The sequence below is a fragment of the Cibotium barometz genome, chromosome 40 (assembly GCF_041138505.1).
Source record: "Cibotium barometz isolate CiBa-2024 chromosome 40, ASM4113850v1, whole genome shotgun sequence".
In the NCBI taxonomy this organism is placed as follows: domain Eukaryota; kingdom Viridiplantae; phylum Streptophyta; class Polypodiopsida; order Cyatheales; family Cibotiaceae; genus Cibotium; species Cibotium barometz.
In genome coordinates this window covers 42,469,566-42,492,200 of record NC_141085.1, presented here as the reverse complement: position 1 = coordinate 42,492,200, position 22,635 = coordinate 42,469,566, and the positions used below count along the sequence as shown (strand labels likewise).

The 22,635-nt window shown below is 42.9% G+C and overlaps 2 protein-coding genes across 2 annotated transcripts; one reads left to right on the top strand and one right to left on the bottom strand.

Moving 5' to 3' along the window:
- The first annotated feature begins 473 nt into the window (after positions 1-473).
- LOC147615519 (Nucleotide-diphospho-sugar transferases superfamily protein) lies at positions 474-3,038 on the top strand. The gene is made up of 2 exons (XM_086778941.1): positions 474-608; positions 1,619-3,038. The coding sequence occupies exon 2, from the start codon at positions 1,751-1,753 to the stop codon at positions 2,735-2,737; it is 987 nt and encodes a 328-aa protein (XP_086635067.1). The 5' UTR covers positions 474-608; positions 1,619-1,750; the 3' UTR covers positions 2,738-3,038.
- Positions 3,039-17,290: 14,252 nt separating this feature from the next.
- Positions 17,291-22,304, bottom strand: LOC147615518 (elongation factor Ts (DUF810)). The gene is made up of 5 exons (XM_086779620.1): positions 20,493-22,304; positions 19,490-20,359; positions 18,934-19,386; positions 18,644-18,833; positions 17,291-18,516 (listed from the first exon to the last, which is right to left on the bottom strand). Exons 1-5 carry the CDS (start codon positions 20,925-20,927, stop codon positions 17,537-17,539), a joined length of 2,928 nt encoding a protein of 975 aa, XP_086635746.1. The 5' UTR covers positions 20,928-22,304; the 3' UTR covers positions 17,291-17,536.
- Between the last annotated feature and the right edge of the window lie 331 nt (positions 22,305-22,635).

The following is a 22,635-nucleotide window of genomic DNA, read 5'->3' as shown; positions in this document are numbered from 1 at the left end:
CCCATAACTCTCTATGGTAGGCAATGCTCAAACTGCACCTTCTCGGCTCACAAAAGTGTGATGCTTGTGAGAACATGATGAGGGGGGAAGGGGGGGTTGTGGCATTGGTGAAATGAAACTCATACAATATTCACAAAGGGGATGCTCATCCTTTCTAGTTCACGGATGTCGTTAGGAGCATAAGTCATTCGGCTTGTTTTAATAGCAACCATAGTAGGAATTGACTCACCACCTCTCCTTCATGCACATTCACTTTACCTTTACATTAATGTCTTTATTTGTGTAGAAATTGGATATGGCATGGTTGTGAATAAGGAAGGTGGATGGATGCAGAAAAGCATCCATTGGGAATAGAAGTGTGTGGTAATTGACTCACCACCTCTCCTTCATGCACATTCACTTTACCTTTACATTAATGGATGGATGCAGAAAAGCATCCATTGGCAATAGAAGTGATGTGGTAATTGACTCACCACCTCTCCTTCATGCACATTCACTTTACCTTTACATTAATGTCTTTATTTGTGTAGAAATTGGATATGGCATGCTTGTGAATAAGGAAGGTGGATGGATGCAGAAAAGTATCCATTGGGAATAGAAGTGATGTGGTAATGCTATATAAAGACTTATTTTGTAAATGGTTGTTTTTGCCAAGTGAATATAAATATATAATTATTGTCCCCCCCCCCAAAAAAAAGGAAGGTGGATGGATGGTTGCTTCACTAGGTTCCATGCTAGCCTATGGCAACAATGGATGTTTGTGACCCTACCCTTAGCATATGTAACTTTTTTTTAAGAAAGAGAGGTTTTCACCACTTCATTTATCCCATCACTTTATTATTCAACATGTTTTTCTTCAAACTACAGTGAATAGGTCCTCTGCATTGGGACTTCTACCCCCTAACCACTCAGATACACAATAACACAGCTAAATTTTGTATAGCCCCCTAACCACTCAAATACACAATAACACAACTAAATTTTGTAGCCTCCTTTATTTGGAGAGCCCACTTTGTAGCCTAGCCTAGAGAATTTGTGAACCATGGTTGCCTTGACCAAAGAACCCAACTACTATAAGTATATTACCGTTTCTATAGGGGGGACAATATGTCTTTAAAAACATCAAATATGAATTACAAGGATGGTTGATGCAGACTTTCGGACTAGCTTTTTATGCCTGTGTGAGAAGTTGACGGGGGACCCTAATGTGAAAGGAACATTCATGACCTGTGACACGATCAGTTTGAGGCCCGGTACACACTGGAAGGTGCCCGCGCCAAGAATTTTTTGATGTAGCCAACAAGGTTTCAAAAAAAGGCTTGGCGGGGCACTCCCCCCTTACCCATTGCCAAGTTAAATGCTGGACTTCAATCCTAGTCAGCTCTGCCCAACTTTTCTAAATCGTGGGCACCCACTGCCCAAAGATGGGCACCCCATTTCCCAACCAATCAAAATTTCCCCTTTTCAGTTGTTTGTTTTTTTTTTTGTGAAACGACGGTGTGTAACATGGGTGCCCATCCTTGGGTGCACGTGTGTATTTTTGCATGCCCATGCTTTAGGCCAGTGTGTAGCGGGCCTGATTTGAAATTACATCACACACGTATTCTGCTTGCTGCAGGGTTTTGAATGGAGATTACCAGAGCAAGGCCAGCACGGTGCCATCGATAGTCAGATTAAGGTTAGCATTTTTCTTCTTGTTAAGGATTTTTTGCAAGGATTTCTGAAAGAAAAGCATGGTGCTTCTCTGCCCATGACCCAAATCTGGCCATCTATGGCAATCTACAAAAACCCTGCACCATGGCAGCGCTCATGGATGGCTGCATGTTTCCTGATCTCCATCGGATGCTCATCATATGATTCTAGCATCTGCAACAGAGGGCTTTATGCCCCATCTTGGAAGCTCAGATCAGATCAGATCTCCATCCTCATCAGCGGCTTTGCGGAAGCTCGCCTTCCCCTTCTCAAGAAAATTGCGCGGTCATACTCTGTCTCGCCCATGGTGCATTCCATCTACATCCTATGGGGGAATACATCCACCCCATGGTCTCTTCTTAATCAAACTGACCTCATCAGCCTCGGGGCGCCGGTCTTTTTGGTGAGGCAGGATACCACGAGTCTCAACGACAGATTTCTCCCCCGGCTCTACTTGAGAACTAGAGCTGTTTTGATTTGTGATGATGACATAACCGTCGACTTGGACGATCTTAAGTTTGCTTTCCAGATGTGGAAGCAGAATGACAGACGCATCATCGGTTTCTTCCCTCGGTCACATGAGTATCAACTGCACTCCATGTCATGGATCTACACCATACATCCTGACAGGTACTCTATAATGCTCACAAAGTTGATGATACTAGCCACAGATTATTTGTATCAGTATACTTGTGCCATGCCTCCTGGTGTTAAAGACTATGTAGATGCCAACATGAATTGTGAAGACATTGCCATGAACTTTGTAGTGGCAAATCATACAAACCAAGGTCCTCTGCTTGTAAATGGCAAGCCACGAGACTGGGGCGACACTCGCAACTCTGCCGCTGACCTCAGTAGCTCGGCTTTAAGTGCAAAGAAACAGCATAGGAAGAATCGGGGGGACTGCATAACAGTCTTCCATCGGCTTTGGGATGGCATGCCTCTGCGTTACAGCTATGGAAAGGTTATTAATGGTGTTGAAGAGCAGGTTCTTTGTGAGAAGCATGGTGTTATTCTTCCTTGTAGTGATCAATCAGAAGTTTAGAACTTGTGTACACTAATGTAATCCTGTGAAGTCGGTTTTTTCCCCTTATTTTTCATACAGCCAGAGTAGTTATTGGCATAACGATAGTGTATCACAATGTTAGGTTACAACACCATACCTTTTGCTTTTTCTGTTCGAGTCTCAGAATGAGCTTGCTCGTTTCTGACCCCGGCTCGAAAAACAAAAACAAAAAAACCTTTTGCTTTTTAAAAAAGTGAACTGTTGTAAACTGTAATATAATGCAGAGATTTGCATGCTAAAAGTGTTGTGTGAGATACAAAGGAATTGTTTGGCCCGTTACTTCACATGGGTGTTTGAGCAGCCTTTTTCACACTTCTTCCTTGGCAAATCATTTGAGAACAAGTCTCTGCTTTTAGAATTTGCTTTTGAGCTTGTCCAGAATGTAGCAGTAAGGATGTCCTTATGTCCACAATATGGAGCAGAGGTGTGGTTATTTTGTCATTTCTAGATACTTGCCAGGATCACATTATAAGACCACCTGTAATTTTGTGTCATGATACACAATCACGTCATAACACATCCTAAACAAGTTAGTCTCTACAGCAGGGTTGAATAGGAGAGGATGGAGGGAGGCATTTCCCATGGTTGTCGGCTCCCACCACTCCAAGTCATAGTCTAGGAGAGTGGCTAGGAAGAGAAACTGAAGATTGGCTTCCAGACAACTCAGCAAAACCAGGATTTCTGCAGATTGATATGACCTGTGACATGACTTGGCTCTGCCATGTCAAATATCTTGGAATGTGCTGGCATTCCTGACTTGTAGTGATGCTACCCAAATTATGATGAAGAAATTTAGCAGCTGAGTCGTTTCCCACACCTTGGACCATGATGGATAAATTTGATTGGCAAGCTTGATATACATTCCTTTGTGGATTATGAAAGACTCAAACCAGGCTTCCAAGGCCTTTTCAATTGTACTGCATCGGACCATTTGGAAAAGCAAATGCAATCCAAACTTCAAAATAAATCTTAACTGCATGCCTGATGAAACAAAACAAGATGGTGCACAAGGCAAAAAAAACACAATGAGGATCTTCTTTGTTAAGACAAGCCATCAAAGCCCAAATTATAATACAGTAGGGAGATGATTAAGAAAAAGATTGTAGTGTATGCAAGTTTATCTACATTTGGTCACTTTTAGGAAAGAGGTGTTGGTACATACACCATGTTAACCATTCGTTCACTATTATTATGTGGATTCATTGTGTTCCTACTTAGAGCAACTGAAGAGTGGTAACCTTGGGAAAGATCCTAGTTCTGCTTATTCTTTGCAGAAGATGCAAAGAATAAGATGGCCTCAACCATTAGACCTTCAAATATTTTATAAGAGATTCAAATCTCGAGCTATCTGCAAGGTTTAGGGCATTTTTTAGTATCTGCAGTCCCATCAAAATCATTCTCATTGTTGTGTAACCCGGGCCTGTTTGTTGACACAAGTGTAGAATAAAGAATTTGATGTGAGACATTTCCTAAAACAAATAAATGCATGTTAATGGGTCACACCCCATGACACACACACAAAACAATTCAAGGAAACAATGCCATCTTGAAACTCGTACATGTGCCCTTCTAAAAACAAGTTTGAAATTGTAGAGAAACTCAAACACTTGGCATGAATGGCATTTTTTGTCAAACCACGAATGCAAGATGCAAGTGTCTCCAACAAGTGGAGGTGTGACATTCCAACATATTTGAGAATACTTGGATGAGGTTGAGAGAACCTTAAAAGATGCTCCCAAGAAGCCATTTAAGAGTGCACTCTACCTTGTCAAGGTGTTGGCTCTTGAAATTATGATGGAAATCCTTCGATACATCATATAAAATTCCAATCTGTCTAATTAGAGGTTTTGTTTGAAGAGCAAACTTCAGGAAATGGCTAATCTGCTGAAGCTGCTATGTAAACAACCTATAAATACATGGGACTATTTTTAGAGCTTTATACAAATATCCATACAAATCTTTGGAAATAATGAGGGCTATTTACATTACATCACCAACTCTGACAACCATGGATTTATGATCTGTAGTAAGAATTTAAAAAACAGATTCTGAAAGTGTAGCTTGCAAGAGGTTGATCATTAAGAGTCGACACAATATTGGGTCCCAATTTACCCACTGAAGGGGCCCCCTGCAACAAGCAAGAGTATTTTCTTATATTATTCTTTGGAGAACTTAAAATGAGTGTGAGATTGAGGATTGCCAGATGCAAGGACAATGTAGACCAAACACAGGCTGATCCGGATGCTATCCAAGCTCATTTAAATGGCTCTTCAATGACCACTATGCAATCCCAAAACTGAGGGATGCATGCATGTTGGTTGAATGCTGAAGATTCCCTTCGTGGAGGCCTGGAAATGCTGGAATCTGCTTGGAATTGATGCTGAATTTGCTGAATACCTGAATGCATGAATGCGGATTGAAACACTGCTTATATATGTCTCTATGCTGCTTGTCAGCCAGCATAAGTTGTCAGCCAGTAGCAAAGTGGAAAAAAAAGAGCATTAAATGCTATCAAAGCTGCGCACGAAATAAAATGCTATTTTTCACTACTACCTGACTCACTGTAGCCTGGCCGAACGGAGTCTTGTACCCATAATGTTGCCGGCCTACTACAAATGCTGGCCAACACATGTACATGCTTGGCTCCACTGCTGGGTCGGTTGGTCACATTGTTGTCCAGGGATGAGATTACTCCTTGGACATGCCAAAATAAAGCCCATAAACAATGCCAGGCAATTAAACTAAATGCTACTGATGCATATTTATTTCTAGGGCTAACACTACATGCACTATCTGATAAATTCTCCAAGTGGGTTAAGAGGACTGACACATGCAGACTCTCTATGGCTGTGAAGACTAACCTATGTAGCTCGTGCCTGACATGTCTCAGACATGGGCTCACAATGGGGCCACAGCATACGATAAAATATTCCTAAAAAGATAAATCCTACTGATGAATGGTGCACTGATGTAGAGCCACTGTGTCACATAGCACTCTAGTGCAGGGTGCATGTGACATTCCCTCCTGCTTAGCTTGGTGGTAGGTTCATCGCTTCCAAGTAGTGCGCCAGGAGCTAGGGATACTCGTCGGGGAAGAACTCTTCGTCGAGCCATACTGCTTCATGGGTACCTTGGTCTCGAAACTTCGTGTAGAATTGTCTTTGTCTTCGATCGAATCCATGCTTCCACCTGTGGAGGAGAATCTGTTCACGCTCAATTACTTCGGCTTCATCTACCACATCCGGTTGTTGCTCATCTGTAATATCCTGCAATGTACGGCTTCAACCAAGAAACATGGAAAACATTATGCATAGTCCAACTATCAAGAAGCTTAAGCTTCATAGAGATATCTTTATCTTTTTAATGATAGGAAAGGGTCCGAAGTTGCGAAAGGATAGTTTTGGACAATGCTTGCCCACTTGCTTAAGTCTTTGCTTCATAATCCAAAGATATACCCAGTCCCCTTCTTTAAAGTTGACATCTCCTCTTGATTTGTTGGCTTTCCTAGTGTATGCTTCATGCACTTTGGGAAGACGCTCTTTGACAGACTCAGTTACCAAGGTTGGAAAAAACCACCCAGGCCTCCACAATGTCAGGAGAGACATCGTCACCAAGTTACAAGGAAGATATTGAAGAAGAGTTCTATAGGGAAGGCACACCTCCTATAGAGACGTTTCCGCCAAACAATGAAGATTTCATCAAATTGCTCTTGGAGCAAAACAGGTTGCTAAGGTAGCAAATCGAATCCAAAGAAGAAGCGGCACAAGAAAAAAAACCTAAAGAAGAGGTTGAAAAAGCCAAAGCAGTAGCTGAAATAGACAAAGAAGCAGCAAGGAAGCCCAAAGAGCTCTCAAAATTGGAAAATTTATTGCTTCTCATGGAGTAGCAATGGCACAAAGAATAGCTAGCCAAAGAAGCTCGCCAGGAGGATGAATGAAGGGCCAAGGAAGCTAAACATAGGGATGAAGAAGACCGAAAGCAAGCAGACCAAGCTACTCGAGAAAGGCTTAATCATGAGGCTATGCAACTCCAAAATCAGCAGTTGATAGCTGCTATGTAGGTGAATGTTTTGTCTCTTCTCCCTACACTAGGGCGAACCAAGGCACAAGTTCCTCCACCACCCCAACCACCACCGTCATACGAGCTCAACTGAACTTCAGTAAGTATGATGATAAGTGTGATCATGCTAGATTATTACAATTCATTCATCAATTTTTCTCGCATATTTTCCTTTGGCTAAGCTTTCAGATCCACAAGATCGAGTCCACCTCTAGCAGCACCTCACCTTTCAAGTGAAGCGGTCACTTGGTGGCAGCATTGGTCGAGTCTACATGTAGACCTATTCACAGGGACTCCACAGTATGTATGGGAAACCTTTGTGTCAGACCTAAAGAAAAGGTTTCTCCTTCCACAATACATGACCGACCTTGAGGATGAGTTTTACAAAATCCCCCAAAATGGGTCACCCGTGCTAACTTACTCTATTAACGTAATCACATCACCATAGCAATTAGGTATATCAGAGGACGATAAATTGAAACAATTCATTAGAGGTTTGGATACAAACATTAGGTTTACTCTGCATAATTTTGAGCCATAGTCTCATGACATGGTTCTCACTCTTGCTCAGAATGAGGAAATGATGTTGAATGGAGGTGAGCCCAAGCAACCCTAGTCTACCTCCAAACTCCAACAACAATCATCCACAACCCAACAGTCATCATCTCAGGGGGGGGGAAAGGGGGCTCATAATAGCAAAGATAATAAGAAATAATCCTAGAGCACTTCAGGAGGCAAGAAGGATAAAACCTTCACGCCTAAGAAAACACCTGAGGAAAAGGCCAAGGAGGGCATCACTGGTGGATATCTCCAACCACAAGAGCAAACACAGTATAAGCGGGAGAACATATGTTTCTTCTACCACACCATGGGGCATGGTAAGAAAGATTGTACCGAGTGGCAGGCAGCGCAAGCCACCAAAGCCTTTGCCTCCATAGTAAGCCACCGCCATAGCTACAACTACACCTCCTGCATCGGCCACAAATGCAATCCAACTCTTGCCCACCTTAAACGCCGTATCCAAAGTGGTGTTTGACGATAAGTAGGAGGGTGAGGTTGAGGAGAAAAAGAAATCCCTCATTCGTGCTTATGACAGAGCAAAGGGACAATAATTCATTGTTCTCTTTGATATGGGCAACTATGAGGATGCCATTTCTCCTCAGTTTTGCTAAAAAGATGAGTTGTACTCTTGTACCCCATTATCTGGACATAGACGGGTTCACACCCGATCTTCACACACACATCTCTCATAAGGCTTACCATTTCTCATTCATGGTTCAAAAGGCCACATTTCAATGAGACTTCATTGTCTCACCTCTTTTGGGGTATGATATGATTCTCAGCATTCAGTGGTTTAGGGAGTATGCACCCATTCTTGATTGGAGGTAGGACACTTTCACGATTGTTCATTCATGGTTCAAAAGGCCACATTTCAGTGAGACTTCATTGTCTCACCTCTTTTGGCGTATGATATGATTCTCAATATTCAGTGGTTTAGGGAGTATGCACCCATTCTTGATTGGAGGTAGGACACTTTCACGATTGTTGATGGTGTTCCTGAGCCTGTCCTAATTCGCAGGGATAGGAGCATTTTAGGTATTCCGCTAATCTCACACATCCAAGCCCAACAAGCTATCAGAAAAGGAACCAAGTGTGCATTGATTTTGGTCCATAGCCAGCAATCTGCTATTCATTCAACAACCCCATTAACGTTAAAGTTGGATGGTCTCCTAGCACAATTTTCGGACATCATGCTAAAGGATGATCTTCCTCCGTAGATCCCACCCAGTTGCCCTGAGGATCATTGCATTAAGTTTGTCCCCAGCACGGAACCACCCAGTAAGTTCCCCTATTGCCTCTTTCTAAGGCACTAGAGAGAGATTTGGTGCACTAGCTTTCCTAGCTACTCCATGCTGGATTCATTCGGCCGTCATCCTTGCCCTTTGCTGCACCTATCTTTTTTGTGTAGAGAAGAAAGACAAGTCCACATGATTATTCATGGACTGCAGGGCTCTTAACAAGCTCACAGTGAAGAATAGGTTCCCAATGCCTAGGATTGAGTCCTTGAGCGACTCAATGGTGCAAAGTTCTTTTCAAAGATAGATCTCAAAAGTGGCTTTCATCAGGTTTGGATCTTTACGTAGCTCACATTCTAAAAGTAGCCTTCAGGACTGAACGTGGCCATTACGAGTTTGTGGTGATGCCATTCGGTCTCACCAATGCACCTGATCCATGGAATGCTCTCACTTTAGGGTAGCCAAGTTGGGTTACAACCTGCAACTCTAATACCAATGTAGCATGCAAGAGGTTGATCATCGTAATGCACAACAAAGCCTTCTTTATACCTGTGCGTCTGTGCAATTCCACTTAGAGAGAGAGAGAGAGAGAGAGAGAGAGAGAGAGAGAGAGAGAGAGAGAGAGAGAGAGAGAGAGAGAGAGAAACTTGATTAGAGTCGACACAATATTGGGTCCCAATTTACCCACTAAGGGACCCCTTGAAAGCAGGAGTACTTGCTTATATTATTCTTTGGAGAACTTACAATAAGTGTGAATGATGACTGTGTTGGAAAATATATGATCTCCAGATGGTCTACATGTACCTTAGCATGCTTGTACTGGTCATTTCTATGAGGCCCTACATTGCATAGCAGACATCATATAGGATTTTTTCTACCATTTTATGAGTCTTTTTAAGGCTATTTATGGCATATTTATGCCTCAAGGCTAATGTCGGCCTGCTATAGTAGTTGGCCGACTAGCTCATATGGGACATATACAAGGGTTCACACCCTTCTCATCATTTCCCATCTCATTCTTGCATATTTGCTAGAGGTCATTCGTTGTCGCAACAGTCTCTTATGCTTGTAAGCACCTACGGGCTTCCTTCATGTTCATTTTCAACAATAATCAACTATCTACAGCCTTCTACAATTTGTGCTTTTGCCTACAACATGTGTTTTCTCTTTCTTTCATGGTATCAGAGCCAAACACTGACCTACAGGCAGAAAAGTGCTGTGTTTTTTTGATTGGAGTAGAGGCTTCCTCAAGAGTGCTACGTTTTCTACATCTGTAGCCTGGGACTACTACGTTTTTGCTGTTAGAGGCTGAAGCTCTCTTCTAGGTGTTGAGGACAGGGTTCCTGAGAGATTTTTTTTCCCACCCTCCCTCCCTTTCTTCTTTCTCTCCTCTTGTTGTGTTCAACTTAAGAGGAGACTATTTGCTATTTTTTACAGCCCTCTTACTTCAAAGAAGGTTTCTTTTAAGAAGACGTGGCTTCAAGAGATTTCTCTACTACTGATCCTTCTCTGTAGTCGATAGCACCTTCACTGCCTGGATCCCTTGCTCCCACTCCCCAGCTTGTTCCTCTTCCCAATATTTTTTCTCTGAGTTTCTCTCATCTAGTTCATGCTTCCACCCCTACCCATATGCCATCCTACAATCCTCCTCCCCGATTCAGTGACTCCATGAAGCTTAAAGCCACCACCTATCATACTTGGTCTTTCTACACTCAGTTATTGCTGGAAGGAGCCGATGTGTGGATGTCCTTCTCCACACCTCACTTGGACCTTTCTTTGATAAGCATATTGGATGCTCGGGCCCGTCTTATCATCAACCATTGCATGACTCCGTCTATACAGGCGCACAATGTATCTCTACTTAGAGTAATGCTCTCGGATGTGGATGGAGATCCAGAGGAGGTATGGGAGAGTTTCTAAAGAGAATATGGGGGAGAGGGAGAGCTTCAAACCAGCTTCAAACCCTAGCAAGCAAACACATACACACAAGAGAGAGCAAGACGACACAAGAGAGAGAAGGATAGCTGAATTTTCTTCTATCTTCTTCTTCTCTACTCAACCAACATAACATAAAGATAAGAGTACACACTATATGGGTTAGTACTCAACTACTACAACATACAAGGGTCAGTCCATAATGTGAACCCAACTAAATGAGCTGGCGCTATAACTATGCCAGTCTCCAGTAATCCAAAATGGCTCACACAGCCTGTCATCCCACTGGCTGCATATCACCCATAATCTCACAAACCATGCTAGTGGTGTAGATGCAGAAAAGCTATCACCCAAGCGGGTCATCAATGTCTGCCATAGCACTAGTTGAGCTCGATATCTCAATAATCCCCCTCGAGCTCAACTCCACACACTGCATTCCAAGTAAGCTCCTAAACCTGTGGAGCTTCTTTGTGCCCACTAGTTGAGCTCGATATCTCAATAATCCCCCCTCGAGCTCAACTCCACACACTGAAGATGTCAGCCACCTTGATGCTCTGTGCTGACATATACCAGATCTACATCTCCTGCTAGAACCTTCTCCCTCACAAAGTGATAACGCACCTCAATGTGCTTCGTTCTAGCATGATATATTGGGTTACTGGCCAACTGTATGCTAACCAAGCTACCTCACAAGCTGCCATAGCAGCACCCCTGTACTTTACCTCTGTAACTCGACAAGGCAACTGTTAGTTGCTTCTTACTGCTCCAACTCACAGCAGCACTCCCAAATGGGAACATAAAACCACTGGTAGATCTCGTGTCTGCAATACTACCAGCCCAATCAGTATCTGTGTACCCATGCAACTGTATCTTTGTACCAGCCTCATAGAAAAGTCCATAATAAAACTGTGAACTTTATGTACCTGAGGATTAGCATAGCTCAAGCCTTGTAATGGTCATGTCGATCAAACTACCCACTATGCGCCTGTATGTAGTGGGGTCCTTCAAAAGCTCACCTATATCTGCAGAAAACTTTGTGTTTTGCTCCAATGGCACTGAAATAGGCTTACAGCCTATCATACCATACTTGGACAACATGTCCAAGCCATACTGCCTCTGTAATAGCAAAATGCCATAGCAAAATGCCATGAGGTGATCTCACCACCTCTATGCCCAAGAAATACCGCAGCTCACCCAAATCCTTCATCTCAAACTTGTGCTTCAAAAGCATCCTGACATCATGTATGTCTGCATCATTATCACCAGTGATAATCAATTCATCCACATAGATGACTAATAGAACTGCCTCTTGATTCTCTGCTTTCTCAAGAAATCGCTGAACTCATTGGAGAAATATTCTCCCCCACCATCTGATCTTAGGCATTTTATTTGCATGCCTTTTTCCTTCTTGACCAAGGCTTTAAATCTTTGAAAGTGAGCAAACACCTCACTTTTCTTCTTCATGAAATAAACCCACACTTTCCTAGTCATCAATGAATGTAACATAGTACCTGCAACCTGCAATTGTTGCAGTTTTGGCCGGTCCCCATACATTTAAATGTATGACATCCAATGGCCTTGCACTGACATGCTTTTCGTGTGGGAAAGCATGTTTGGCTTGCTTACCAAGTTGGCATGCTTCACATACCTTATGCATACCGTCAACCTTAAACTTTGGCAAACCTGCAACAATATTTTGGGCCTGCATAGACTTTAGTCCTCGCTATACATTCACATGACCAATGCACTTGTGCCATATGTCAATATGTGCAATGACACCTGTTTCATGCGCAAACATGGTTGTCTTTATCTCAGGCATGGTCACATCCAAAGTAAACATCCTACCATTTCTGTTACCCTTTGCAACCAAGCGACACTTATTTTTGAAGTCTTCCACAAAACATCCTTGAAGATTAAACCTCACTTGCAGTCCTTGCTCAACCATCTGTCCAACAGAAACCAAGTTCTTTGTATTATTCGGAACATGAAGTACATCAGCTAAGTACTGCATTTCGCCATCTTGCACATAGACAATCGCACTTTACCAACATGCACAATGGAATGCGCAGTATCATCACGTGTTTCTACATAACCTGGTTTTTTCATTTTTTGCATATCTCTAAACCACTCAACATGACTGGTCATGTGGTTAGAGGCGCTAGAATCCACATACCATATATCTTGAGATCCTGACACATCCCCTGTTATGGAACTAAGCATGTGCTACATCACAAACAGCTGCTCACTTATGTCATCACCTCCATATTTGCTAGATGATGCATTAGTTGCCTTACTCTGCAACTTTCCACTTTTAATGTAATTTTTCTTTTTGTAGGGCAATCCTTTGCCATGTGTCCTGGTTTGCCACAGTAATAGCACTCTATGCTATTTGCATTTTGATTTCTTTGCCAACCACCTCGGCCCCTTTGGCTCCCCCTGCCTCTAGACTGGTCTCTTCCCCTTGTGTAAGTTGTTATGAATCATTGGATTGTTGTTGTCTAGAATTTTGATTTCCGTGTTGGCCACCACCTCGACCACGGCCTCTACCTCTGCCTCTACCTGAATTAGAGTAGAAGGCTGTTCCAATGTGTTCTTGCGCTTTGTGACAAGAATCCTCACCTAAAGCCTTTTCTTCTATGATCAGCATAGATATCAAGTCCCGAAAGTTGGGAATATTCTCCCTAACTGTAATGGAGGTCTTGAATGGCTTGTACTCTTTGCCAAGCCCATTCAGACCGACACTCACCAAATCATCATCCTCCACCGATACATTGATAGACCCAAGGGATTCAACAATGCCCTTGATCTTTAAGGCATATTCATGGATGGACATGCTTTCTTTTCCACAGTATGCAACTCTTGCTTTAACTGCAACTTCCTTACCTTTGTGTTGGTCTAGAACATCTGAACCAGATTCTGCCATGCAACTGCTGGAGTGTTTGCATCCTGTATGTGTCCTATCATAGTGTCTGTGACACTAATTGAAATCCAATACATGACTTTCTCTGGAGGCTCCTCATTGTCTCCTACATAATCCCAAAATCCTTTACCCATTAGGAAATTGGTCATTCTGAACTTCCAGGCGTGGAAGTTATTCTTATCCAGCTTCTCACTAACAATCTGATTAATTCCATCAGACATGTTTTCCTACAGCAATCAATAAACCTGCAAACAGACAACTTCTGTATGCAACCTATAATACAACATTATCTCCTATAAAACTGCTGCAACAAAGCGGTACTTCAGCACAACTTGTGTGTCACCAAATGTGACCAGAGTACATGTACATACACCCAGTATCAACAATACATGTGTAAACCCTGTCTGCACTTCCAAAAAGCACTGTTGCACTGCAATAACCAGATTTCGAGCAAAACCGGTTCTCTACCAGAACTTCCAGAAAACTGTCAAAAATACCTTGCAGTGACAAAATAGGGCCCGTAATAACGAGCCCGAAACAACGCGAATCTGGCAGAAAACTTTTTGTCCAGTAAGATGCTATACATGCCCTATAGCTCCGCTCCCGCGAGGAAGACAACTCCTCAATCAGAGATGTGTAGCTCCCAGGCTACTGAGGGGGTGTTGTACTTACCTAAACCAAGAAGGGGAAAGAGATGATGGTGCTCTTACCCGTGTAGTACCGCTTCTTTCCTTGCTTGTTCTTGCCTATTGCTTGCCTCCTTAGCTCTCACACGAACCAGGCTCTAATACCATAAAGAGAATGTGAGGGAGAGGGAGAGCTTCAAACCCTAGCAAGCAAACACACACACAAGAGAGAGAGCAAGACACAAGACAAAGATGGGTAGCTAAATTTTCTTCTATCTTCTTCTTATTCTCTACTCAACCAACTGGCCGCATATCACCCATAATCTCACCAACCTTGCCAGTAGTGTAGATGCGGACACTATCACCTAGGCGGGTCATCAATGTCCGTCGTAGCACTAGTTGAGCTTGATATCTCAACAGTTTCGACAGTGAAGAATGCCAAACTAGAGTCAAATCTGGAGAAGATTACAATCAATGAGTCAGATAACATGGTTGAGAAGATTAGAGAGTTCACTCATATCAAGCTGAAGCTTGAGGAGTAAGGGAGCACAATCAACAATCCTATCCATAAACTTCTTGGTAAATTTATTGCTTCCTTTGATTCTTTTAGGGATCAATTTACTTCCATGATTCTCTTCCCCCTTTTGAGGAAGTCGTGAGTTATCTCCATGACAAGTGTATGCTTCGCGGAAAAGGCAAGTCGGAGTCTGCTTTTGTTGCCTCTAACAAGGGCAAAGGCAAAGGCAGAAAAGGAAAATCTAACAACAACAACAAAAACAAAAGCCAAAGGCAAGGGTAAATAGGATTCAAAGGAGTCCAAGGACAAAAGGAATGAATGTGATTATTGTGGCAGGGCATGTCATACTGAGCATCACTGCTTTGCTCGCGTTGCGATAGCTCTCGACCAGCTAAAGCCAAGTATAAAGCCCAAGATGCTTTCAAAGCATCTGACAAGGACAACACCAAATACAAGGGCAAGGACAAAGTTTCAAAGGAGGGATCTGCCAAAGAAGCATACATGGCATTCACAGATTCATCCGCTTCTTCACAGGATTCGCTCCTCGTGATCACATAGATGAATTCTCCAGAAGAGGTCAGTGACACACCTGAGGCAATGGAATGGGTTGGTGATAGTGGTGCTTCTGTCCACATGACCAATCAAGCCATATCTTGGAGGACTACCATACTCTCTCTTCTTCAGTTCACATCGGCGACAACTCCTCGCTTCTTATCACCGGTGTTGGTAATGTTTCTTTGGGTTCCTCTGCCACCTTACATGATGTTTTATATGTACCACAGATTTCTAAAAATATGTTTTCAGTGTACAAAGCTTCTCAGAAGGGACTTGCTGTGTACGTTGATGATGAGGTCATTGAAGTGATCGACAAGAAGACTCTCTCGATTGTTGCCAATGGAGTCCATGATGGGGGTCTCTACAAGATCACCAACTTTATTTCCCAGCTCACTCGCAATGACTCCCATATTCATCAGCTTTTCTCTCCCTTGATGGCTTTGGTTTCTAAGGCATATACTTCTTTCTGGCATTCACACTTCGGTCATGTACCCATTGCTACCTTACAGAAGTTCCATTCTCAGCAGGTTGTAAACGGACTACCTCAGCTCTGGTCTCTTTCACACATTTTCTCATCCTGCATGGACAATCTCTATGCCCTTCTTTCTAATGGGGATATTTGTGTCATTGTTTTGTATGTTGATAACCTTTGAGTTGGTCACACAAATTCAGTCCAAGCTTTTAGAGACATTTGAGATGACTAATCTTGGCCTTCTTCATTATTTTCTTGGGCTAGAGGTTTATCAAAAAGATGATTGTATCTTCATTTCTCAGCAAAAGTATGTGAAGACGCTGCTCTCACTTTATGGATTGTCAAACTGTACACCTCTTTCGTCCCATGGATCCCAATGCAATTATCCAAGGAGGATGATACAACCTTAGTGGATTCCGCAAAGTATCGACAGATTGTTGGCTCATTGCTTTACCTTGTTAACACCCGTCCAGATCTCTCCTATGATATGAGTGTTCTCAACCAATTCTCATCAACCGCACGAAGGTCTAATTGGCAGGCAGCTTTGAGAGTTCTTCGTTATCTTCAAGGTACTTCAAATTATGGCATCACCTATTCCAGTGGTGCTGATTTGGTTGGTTTCACAAATTCTAATTAGACAAGTTGTATTGATACTCGGAGATCTACATTTGGATATTGCTTCATGCTTGGATTCTTGGAAGTCTTAGAAGCAAAGGACTATTGCTACTTCTTTCATTGAGGCCGAGTACAAATCCTACCTTCTCTCCTCCACTGAGGCACATTGGATTCATCAAATTCTAGAGAATTTGTGCTCTAGAATACTAGAATACCTGAATGCATGAATCATGACTGAGACGCTACTTATATATGTCTCTATGCTGTTGGTTGGCCAACATAAGCTGTCAGCAAGTAGCAAAATGGATTAAAAAATAGCATTAAATGCTATCAAAGGTACGCATGGAATAAAATGCTTTTTTCACTACTACCCGACTTGCCAGCCTAGCCTCTTGTACCCATAATGCTGTCAGCCTGCTGCAAATGCTGACCGACAGGTACATGCTTGGCTCCACTGTCGGCCGGAAAGCCCATAAACAATGCCAAGTAATTAAACTAAATGCTATTGATCCATACCTATTTCTAGGACTGACACTACATGCACTATCTGATAAATTCTCCCAAGTGGGTTAAGGGGACTCACACATGCAGACTCTCTATGGCTGTGGAGATTGACCTACGTAGCTCATGCCTGACACGTACCAGATTGGGGCTCACAATGGGGCCATGGCATACAACAAAATATTCCTAAAAAGGTAAATCCTCTTGATGAATGGTGCACTCATATAGAGCCAATGTGTCACATAGCACTCCAGTGCAAGGTGCATGTGAAAGAAAGTATCTCTTTAGACACCTCATTGTCACTCACAAACTTAACTCTTTCTTGCAATCTCTCTTCCCAATTGCTTTCTTTACTCATTCGTACATACACACCAAGCGCAAAGAAACATCAATCTCAGACTGAACTCCATCAAGCACTGCTGGCTAACAAGAATACTTAGCCTTCCATAAGAATCCCAACTTGCTTGACAAAATTTGAAAAAATAAACCTAACATCCCAAAAACATGACAATCAGTCATGCTCTCCTACGCTTGCATGAAGTTAAACAATGTAGCTGATATTAAGACCTGCTTGTAGTGTGTATGGATACAGAAAGTCTGATCACATAAAACTGCCTTTAGAGCAAAATGCTGCAAAATCAAGAAAACTTAACAGCAACTCCAGACCATGGAAGAAGCCTCACAAAACCCTGAGAAGCACTTTTCCATAAACCACAAACATCTTTACAGTCAGCAAATCTTGAAAATTCAAATGTGGATCGATCACAATCAACATGCCATTATCAGTTTCTTTTAGGAAGGCCATATGCTTTTTTCAAGAACTTTGAGGCTGCCGGATCGCAGCGATAACAAAGAATGCGCAATAGAGTGTTGGCATCAGTTGGACCCCACTGCCCTGTTGATTCAGGAAGAGGTAACCTGGACCTGCTGGAATTAGGACCATGCATCTCCAACAAGGACTGCTTAAAATTTTGTATAATATCATCCGTGCTTATGGCAAACAAGGGAAGGACTTGAGTCACAACCCTAGCTGCCTTCTCCACTGTGTCATTGGGTAGACCTTCTCCATCAGCCTTAAAGAGATCCTTCAGAGCAGTGAAATCCTCATCAAGCATCTCAGCATCATTAACATAAAAAGCTCGAGTAGGACCTCCTGCTAGCAACACCATAAGCAATGTTTCAAAACAAGCCTTCATCAAGGCCCCAATGATGCGCGTTCGTAGCTTTTCATTCACAGTCCCTGCTATGAGCACCAGTTGTGACTCAAGTGATTGGAGGACTTGTCCTATTCGGGATTGTGCAACAGACCCACAATACAGCCCTTCCCAAAATTCAGTCCGGAGGTCTCTAAAGATAACATGATATACTGCTACTTCACAAAGCAGCTGAATACCCTCTTGAATCCCGATCCGTGTTTGCTCAAATCGTAAATGAACACCATTTGATTGAGGTTGAGGTTGAGGTTGAGATTTGCTGCCTTTAGCTGGTTTTGGGGGAGCAGTGCCTTTCTGCTGCCAACCATGGGATAGTCTTGTTTCAAGGACATCAAGTTCTGTCTGGAGATGGTACAAGGTATTGATGCGGACACATATCTTAGATGATGCAGATCCCACTTTCTGGCTGCCACTTTCCTGGACCTTACTCCTGTTTGAGGCTGGACTTCTTTCCTTTTTCTTCCACAATCCACTAAAGCTAGTATGAAGTTTGGGTTCTTTGCATCTTGTGAGTGGTGGAAACGATGGAACCAAATCTTTTTTAGAGCCTGTAAATGTAAGAACACAGTCAGCGTGGTGCGAGCAAGTCGGAAGCAAGAACAGTACTACAACTCAACATGTGAAAGATTATGGCCTGCTTTTGTATTTGCAGAATCCATGGCCTTGATATCTTACCACAACCACTCTTTGTCACTGCCACATAGCGTTGTAGTGCCTTATCTAGGCCTGGCACAAGGTCTTGAAGTAGGATAGAAGGTTCTGCCACAGGTAATGCAAAAAAGGCATCCAGAGTCTCCTCAATTAACCTGAAAACCTCAACTACCGAGGAGCCATAGTGCTCCCGTAAGGCTTCAGGATTCCAATCCTGAAAAAGAACATAGAGCACAGCATCTCAAAATATGCTCACATGACAGACCTCGTCATGTCAACAATAAAGACCTAAATACATCAAACAGATTTCTTGCCTCTTGACTGAGGTTTCTCTCAATCCATTCACGGAGCCGGCCAAGCCTTTCCAGTATCCAGTTCCTCGACAGAGAAACAATCACAGATTGTGCATCAAAAGGAACCATCTCTCGTATCACTCCCTTCCCACCATCATCTGAATCAACAGCATCCTCCACTGCTATCTGTACCAGCTCTTTCTCCAAGTAATCAACTGCCTGCAGGACTTCGACTGATTCAGATGTGAGTACACTTACACCCGATAGATACTGTTTCAACTCCCTGCTGAAACATGAGTGTAGAGTGGCTGCTGCCAAACTTGCAGCAAATGGGTGCCACTGATTCAACACAGGGCTGAACCTCTCTCTCTCCCTCCTTATGAGATCAGTGGTATCCTTGGCTAAAGTAACCAGACCTGGAACGGGACCTTTCTTGCCAAATGACTTTCTTCTCGAGTCTCCTTGCTCCATCATCTGTATGGTCACACAAACAAACACCATCAGCCATGTCACATGTTTGATCTATTTGTTTGTTTTGAGAACAAAGAATACGACAGCGGCAACAAGAAGCAAGCACCTGTGCAAATGCAGTCTTCAGAGATGACCGGACATACATATCGATTCTACTGCTGGCCACATCTACCACCTCCTTCCGCTTGCGACGGAACTCATGAGAGATGTCCTCCTGCAGAATTTTTGCAGCATTCAATGCAACTGGAAGTAGGTTTTCCATAAAGCCCTTTGCTCCATCTGGGAAAGTGTCATGATAGGCAAAAAGCCTATTTTCCGCCCATGTCTGTATTGATGTCAGAATAGAACTCAAAACCAGCACATACTGTGGATCCTTTGTTTCTTTCGCATCTTTGGCCACTTCGGCCATTTGTGTGTCAGTGGCTCTCAGTAAATCGAGCTCGTTCTGACCAGTTGCCACATATTGGCAGAAAAGAACCCACATGAAGCACACATTATGCAATGCTTGGTGCAGTCCAAGGATTCCCCAAGTCTTTTTAAAGAGGTCTACAACATCATCGACCTCATCAATAAGATTAGTTTCATCTGCTTTATCAAAACAGGAAGATAGTAGCATCTGGTACAGATGTAGGTTGAAGGGAAATCCATCTGCCCAGTGACAGACCTCCTGCGTTTTCACATCCTCACTTCTGCTTGCTAAGCTTGTAGCTGCACTTCTAAGAGCTTGCATGCTTTCTGAGTTCTTCCCTGTTTCCAACGGCTTGTCAGTGCTAGCACGCAGCAATTGCTTCAAGCGTTGCACAGCACTGTTGGACTGGTCCAATTTCACGGCTGGGTGCAGCAGCAGCCCAACTTCCAGTACCTTCAGCTGGCGTTTCTGCCAGAGTTGATATTCTCTCACATCCGCAAAATCGGCGAGCCTGATTTGCTGCAGCAGCTCCAAAGGGAGCAGCATCATGTCAACGTTCTTGCCCACCTGTTGAAGACAAATAGCATACGATCCTTTCTTCAATTAGAAAAACCCCCTAGAACATGGATCAAATAAGCAGTAAAACTATACAGAATGGCCAAAAGTGACCAATACAAAGCAGGGAAAAAATTTTACAAACCTGACCCGCAGCTGTTCGCGACAAAGCTCGCCTAATACGTGTATCAGTCTGATCAGAGATGCCCATTTGTGTCTTTACAACGTCAACTGCCGTCTGTTGCTTCTTTGATTTTGGGGGTACACCAGCCTGCTCCTTTTCAGGGCTCTTCTTAGAACGCAAGCCAAGTGCCTTCTTAATTGAGCTTGCAGCATTTGCTGTTAAGGTCTTTTGAGAGGCCTGTGAGACATAGTTTAGGCCGGTTTTGCTCTTTGCAATGCTTCCAATGCCAGAAGCTGCTCTGCAGGACGCAGCAAAAATCTCATAGCTGGTCTCCCCCAATTCATCTCTAGAAAATTCCAGATCCAAGCCTTGGAAAGGGGAGGGTAAGCCTGCTACTACATCAACCGGAGTAGGCGCACGGGAGCTCATGCTAGAAGCTCGCAAAAAGCCAGCCATGTTCCCACAAAGACTTGTACCAAAACTGCTGCTGATGAGCTGATATGCTTCAATGCAAATCAGTAATTGTGATCAACGATTTAAGGGGATTCAACAACAAATCAGAGCTGAGTTCTAGGTGTTCAAAAAGGACGTAGGGTTAGGGGCCTTTACAGACGTAATTAAATCTATGTCTCTGAAGGCAAATTAGGTGTAACGACAGATATCAGAATGGTCTGGGAGTTGTGTAGAAGGCAGACAAGATCAAGTCGTCTTGCTTAAGCTTAAGACAGGGAAAAAAGAAAACCAGACGCTAGCTTATTGAATGCCTGTAACAGGGCCTCTGATGCAAGGTTCTCTACCTTCTGAGACAGATTTTCTGCTCTTTGCCCTAATCCTAACCCTAGAATACAGTGCAATGGAACTTCTCCTTGTCTGCTTCTTCTTGATCTATGACAGTCTTGCTTTCTTAGCTCCTGCTGCTATGTGTTGTGCTTTTTTCTGCAGAATGCTAGAGATCTTCTCTAACCCTAAAACTTGGCACAGAGGTAGACCTTCTCTATTCCTGCTCGATCTACCTGTTTAACTTCAAACAAAACATTTACACTTTCCTGCTGCAACAGCTGCTTTCTTCTTCTCCTTCTTCCTTTATCCGCTTCTCAGCTTGATGGAGATGACGCCTCTACTTCTGCTAATCTTATAGAAGTAAAGAAGAAAGACTATCTCACGCTTCAGGCGAAGTCTTTTTCTTCCTACCGTGAAGCTTCCATGGCCAGGTCTTATGTCATCTTCCATTATTCACCATTTTCTTCCTCTTCAGAGGCCGCCGCTTCTTCTTCACCTTCCTCTTTACTTCTTCTGTGGCCTCTCCTTCCTTCACCCGACTTCTATGAAGAATGAGTCATGGTTCAATGCACAGCTGGTTAGCTAGAACAAAAGCACACCTGATTTTGCCATCGCAACAGCTGTTCACCTTGAAAGCATATCCATATGTCCATTTTGTCAAAGCCCCTCTGGAATACCCTCATCTTACCCCACTTACATTATATCTAGAGAACCTTGGTGCTATAACCTTGGTGCTATAGCCTCCAGGAAGCCCACCAAGTTTCCTCTACCCCCACCCACACTTTTTCAGTTCACCAAACTCACACTTGTACACAATTTAGATGCCTACCCATTGGGTGGATGGACAATCTTGCTCATGTGAACCCACACTTGTGTGTGTGTATATTTACGCACACTTACCTTAAAGCAAACACTCGAGCCTTGTCTTCACGTACTAATGTCCCTCTACCTCGCATCCAAAACATATTCTTGGACTGTCAACAAACACTTGTGTTACACAAGTTCAGGTTGTTCAAGTTCTACTATCTACTTGTATTGCTATGGCTATAAAGCAAAAAGACACAGGAGGGTCATCCCCATACTAAGTAGGCCTCGTCATAGCTTTAAAAAACATTTTTCTCATTTGATGAAAAAATTTTCTCAATAATAATTTAGTGATGAATTGGTATAGTTAAGAATACAAATTTCTTACTCTTTGATTTTAAGAACAAGGTAAAGTTGCTTGGATTAAGCCATTTAAAATCACACTACAAGCTCTCTTTTTTTCCTATCACTCATGAGTCATCACCATGATGTCCCCATCCACTCTTCAAAGGTTAAAAATAACATTCTAAAAACACTTCTTGAGCTACTATGGCTCTGAATTAAAGGTCACGAGCTTAAA